Raw genomic sequence first — 4881 nt, 5'->3', positions numbered from 1 at the left:
ATGTGTGGTGCCTAATTCTCCAGAGGCTTGATCCAGGTCAACCAGCTTTTTCCACATGTGTTATAGTCCGCATATGATAACATGCTATCCTAATACTCCCTCCGTTCCGGATTACTTGAACCGGTTTGACTGACATAGAGTTTAATAAAAAGTAATTGACTTATTATTTAATTAGATGGTAGTTGATACTCCCTCCGTCCCTTAATACTCGCACCGTTTTCCTTTTCGGGCCGTCCCTTAATACTTGCACCGCTTCTATAAATGGAAATTTATATCAATATTATATTATTTCTCACACTTACTTACTAACCCCACCTACACCTCTATTCCCTACAAAAATCATTTAAAAATTCACACCCCCACTCACCACCTCTTACATTTCCCACTAACTATATTAAAAAAATACCCCAATACCAACTAACACCCATTAAATTAATAAGTCAATTCAAATGTCTTAAACTCCGCACCGGTCAAACCGGTGCGAGTATTAAGGGACGGAGGGAGTAGTTGGTTATTTTTAATATAGATAGGGATCTGTGTCAACTTTTTAAAGGGGGTAAAATGGTAGGGGGGGGGGTGGATGGGACCCCAAAATGACATGTGAAGGGGGTAATTGATATAATATTTATAAAAGTTTACCATGTATAGAAACTGTGCAAGTAATCCGGAACGACTTTATAAGGAAAGCAGTGCAAGTATTCCCGGACGGAGGGAATCTTAATAATACGTATGAATATTGCTATTTCATACTCTTGAGCCCGACCTGATGGGTCGACCCGAAAATAGCGGATTTTGGGCTAATGTCTGGGTCCGATTTTGGTCCTGACCTGACCTAGCCCGATTTAGAGTTTTTTGGGCAACTCAAAATTCAAATTTTAGTTATAAAAGTAGTCCATTTCGAAAATGGCCTAGAATAGCGGATCTTAGGCAAAAAACCAATCCCGAAGTTTGACCCGATCCAACCTGATTTAATGGGCATAATTCTTAGACATAACCCAACAGTACCGACCCATCTTTTAATCAGGTCTACTTTGTCAACACAAAGAAAAAGTAAATGCAAGAAATAGAGCCAATTAATCTCTTCCCACGATTTCATTTGATGATCAATCCAATCATGACAATTTGACAATTACAACAAAAAAAGTAGAAGGCTTAACTTGTGGTAAAAAGTATACACTATTTAGTGTGAGACGTCAAAAGTACCCCATACAAGTTACCCCGTGCAACCACCCAAAAAGCGCACAAAAATAACTCACACAACTCTCTCTTTGTAGTTACATGACTTCATGTCACCTAAATTTGTAAAGCTTTGGGTGCCAATATGGATGAGGTTCCCACCATTGATGAATTCCATGGGCTAACTTCAAATCTTGTTCCTTAACAATCACATTTTGAATCACAAATGCAGAAGGAATCAAATGTAACGCCTCGCCTTCTCTCCCTAATGCACCCGATAACAAACCCACGACCGAATTTTTGGTTGCAATCCTTTCAATCCCACCTATTCCCCATCCTTCCATCTTCTCCCGATGCTCGAAATACCCGATATACTCGCAACAAATCGGGTCTTTCGGGTTCACAAACAAGTACGGGATCCAAGAACTAAGTACAGTAAACGGGTCATGTTGTTGTGTCGTGTGTTTATTTTTAGTACCCTTTAGAGCAAGTGAAAGACCAGCTGTTACAACACTAGTAGCAATACGGGCCCCGGTTTTGAGTCTCGGGTTATTGAGTTTCTCAATCGGGGCGGACGTGTACGGAGGGTTAAAAAGGTAAGTTTCTATGTAACAACCTTTTTTAGCCATTTCTTTTCCTGCTTGTAGTGCTATTGCTGCCCCTAGAGAATGCCCTGCTAACCAAACATTCCCTTGACCAACTTTGGTTATAATGTTGTTAACTGCTTGGAGTGATGTTTGGTACCGGGAATTACGGGTTATACCGTTTAGAGCGAGTTGGATATCTAAATGGAGGTCTCGTTTTCGTGTGTCGGGTTTGGTAACCGTGCCCCGGAAAGCGATAACGTACTTAGGGGGTGCAGTTTGGGATGCCATTGGGTGGTAATAATTCGGGTTGTGGTGTTTGTATTCGAATACCGCCCCGAATGTGGAGGAATCGACTTGATCTACAAGGATTTGGATCAATTGGAAATGGAAAAAATCCCACCAAATTGGGGCTAATGCTTTGTGCCCTAATCTCTTTTCTTGGCGATCTCTTTCTAGGATGTATACTCCTTGAACTAAACTAGCTGCAATTGATCTTCGTTGGTCCGGTATTCTCCTGTAATTAAAAATTAGATATGAGCATTTGGTCAATTTGAAGTAGAGCTGGCAGTATCTGAGACGACATGATTGAAACTGTAACGAATTGAACACGAAATTACTGAGAGGAAACACAACGTCGACACAACAAGAAACCAACATGTACATGACTACACGACCATTTCAAATCATGTATTCCATGTATACGGGTGTTTGATTCGTGAATTCTAAAGTATGAGTTTAGAATGGTTTAAATCCAATTTGATTGATAATTTTAAGAGTTCTCAAACTCCCTAGGTATAAGGTTTAGAAATCCGATGAGGTGATTTTGACTCATACCTCCAGTGTATGTATCAAATTAAAGCAAAAACTCATTCTTGAACTGAACAAACACATAGTTTTAAGAATCACATTCCAAACTAATACCATCTTGATACCGATTGATATAATCATGGTGTTATTAGTATTCATATAATCATGTATCCAAAATTTATCTACTAGAAAAGCAAATTGAACTAATACATCCTACTCTTAGGAGTGATAGAATCAAATAAATAAGTGACAAGAAAATGTGCATATATCTCTATGGTTCTATGATTGTCTTACATGTGTTTTGAAATTTAAAACACGCATCACGTGTATTTAGATCTGAGCGAAAAAGTGAGGGGTTTAGAAAAATTACCAATCAACACAATTGAGGTGTAAAGGGCCACATATACCAAAAATTTCCCTCTCCGAAGTTTTCGTCTCCTTTTCATCTTCTTTATTGTTCCCCTTCATCTACACAACCAATAAGAAGAAATTCAATCAGGAAGATCACAACATTAACTAAAAATTTCATTAACTCAAATACAATTATTCATTAAAATTAAAATGGAAACAAAATCAAAGATCTGGTAGATTAATCTTTATGATCAAGAAAAACAATAATGCTAGCTAATAAATGTACAAGCAATTAAGGAAAATAAGATTTAGGGCAAGAAGAATACCTCAAAAACAGGGGAATGCAGGGAGATGATAAAAACTTGATCTTTTGCTTTAGTTTAAGTATTGTGATAAAAGAAGAGGCCAAATCATGGTGAGAAAAGCTCAATGGGTGTGAGTAGACTTAATTAAATCCCTTGATGGGTTGACCTAATTTTGTACTTCGTATATCAAGTCAATGTGATTTGCCAAAGTCAATGAATTTTGCCTATTCTTCCCAAATTCCGAAAGAGTGAGTGTGGGGTGAAATAAGGAGAGATAGAGAGTTTTGAAGACGAGTTAAAGATTTCATGTTCCTAGTACTACCATCTCATGGACTCCGTGACATGTGAAGTTGACCCTCACCAACTAAAGATAGATGTGGGTCGGGCCGGCCCGAGGCCCGACTCGACACAAAAAAACACGGCCCGATATGAGCACGAAATCGTGTGCCGGGCTTAGGCCGATTGTTTGGGGGAAAAGCACGACAAGGCACGACACGACTCGACCCGACACGACAAAGCACACTAAATTTAATAAAATTAGGCTTAGGCTCGACGGCCCGGCCCGACTCGACACGAAAGCCCGTGGACCTGGGCCCCGTTTTAAACTTTTCAGCTCGGCCCGGTCCGGCATGAAGTTGAGTGGGTCTGGCTTGGGCCCGACCCCGTTTAGGCCCACGACCATCTCACGTGCACTCTAGAGATTTGAATTCGTAACCTTAAGCTTAAACACTAGATGCTTATCCAATGAACTACGTTTTATTACATGTTTTCTTTTCAAAATTATTATACTAATTACTAACATAGTAAAAACTATTTTGTTCAAAGGATTAAGTCATAATTTCATGCATAATCCGATATAACATTAATTGTCCGCGTAATACCCAAGGGCATCATTCAAACCCTAAAACTAGTTAAATTATAAATTGCGTATTGATCGGTGTCGTTAATATTTTCATTTATAACTACTTATAAACCATCTTTTTTACTAATTGACTACATATTCAAGTATCATTTTCCTGTTAAATATTATAAAAATTTAACAAAAACTTAGCAAGTAAGAATTCACAAACAAGATCATACTTTATACAAAGTAAAATGATAAAATAAATCTTCTTAATGTTGTCAAATTGTAAAGTGCGCAATGCTAAAGTTGTTTTGAAAAGTTGTGATAGCGAATACAACAATCATGTGGATACACGTCAGATACTCAATGGAAGTACATAAAGTATTGCATGGGAGGCCATTATCCCTTATTGTCATGGAACGTCTCAAAAATGAAGACCACAGAATTTTGCTCAATACAAAAATAAAGAAAAATGCAACTTTTTGCTCTGTTTATTTGAGCGTAAAATATATTTTCGGCCTAAAACATAAATAGCACAAAGTTGCATTTTTTTGTATTGAGTAAATAGTGTTTAAGTTGGTTCTACAAATTTGCAAGTTCCCTCCTAGACAAGGTGTGACTTTTTACCATGATTGACTTAGTAGAATAGTTGACTTATTAACTAATGATTGACTTAGTTATATTTATTACTATTATACGCCTACTTGGTGTATATAATTAGCATAGTGGCTCTTTAATTAGGTTTGGTTTCTGTCATAGATCTTTGATTCCAATGGACAAGACACTACAAGAAATTGTACTATTAACGACG

The 4881-nt window shown here is 37.7% G+C and overlaps 1 protein-coding gene across 1 annotated transcript; it reads right to left on the bottom strand.

The window, feature by feature from the left end:
* Nucleotides 1–1064: 1064 nt before the first annotated feature.
* Nucleotides 1065–3525, bottom strand: LOC110783025 (GDSL esterase/lipase At4g10955-like). Its single transcript, XM_056838426.1, has 3 exons — nucleotides 3248–3525; nucleotides 2941–3038; nucleotides 1065–2277 (listed from the first exon to the last, which is right to left on the bottom strand). The coding sequence occupies exons 2-3, from the start codon at nucleotides 3036–3038 to the stop codon at nucleotides 1290–1292; spliced, it is 1086 nt and encodes a 361-aa protein (XP_056694404.1). The 5' UTR covers nucleotides 3248–3525; the 3' UTR covers nucleotides 1065–1289.
* Nucleotides 3526–4881: the final 1356 nt, after the last annotated feature.

This window comes from Spinacia oleracea, chromosome 3 (genome assembly GCF_020520425.1).
Source record: "Spinacia oleracea cultivar Varoflay chromosome 3, BTI_SOV_V1, whole genome shotgun sequence".
Classification (NCBI taxonomy): Eukaryota; Viridiplantae; Streptophyta; class Magnoliopsida; order Caryophyllales; family Amaranthaceae; genus Spinacia; species Spinacia oleracea.
Note: the sequence above shows the minus strand (reverse complement) of the source record. Positions and strands in the feature narration are given on the sequence as shown.

Bases quoted from the DNA above. Each gene is read 5' to 3' on its own strand.
- LOC110783025 (XM_056838426.1), bottom strand. From the start codon at position 3,038: ATGAAGGGGAACAATAAAGAAGATGAAAAGGAGACGAAAACTTCGGAG. The intron at 2,278-2,940 runs GTAATTTTTCTA...TTTTAATTACAG, and splicing joins CACCTCAATTGTGTTGATTG to GAGAATACCGGACCAACGAA.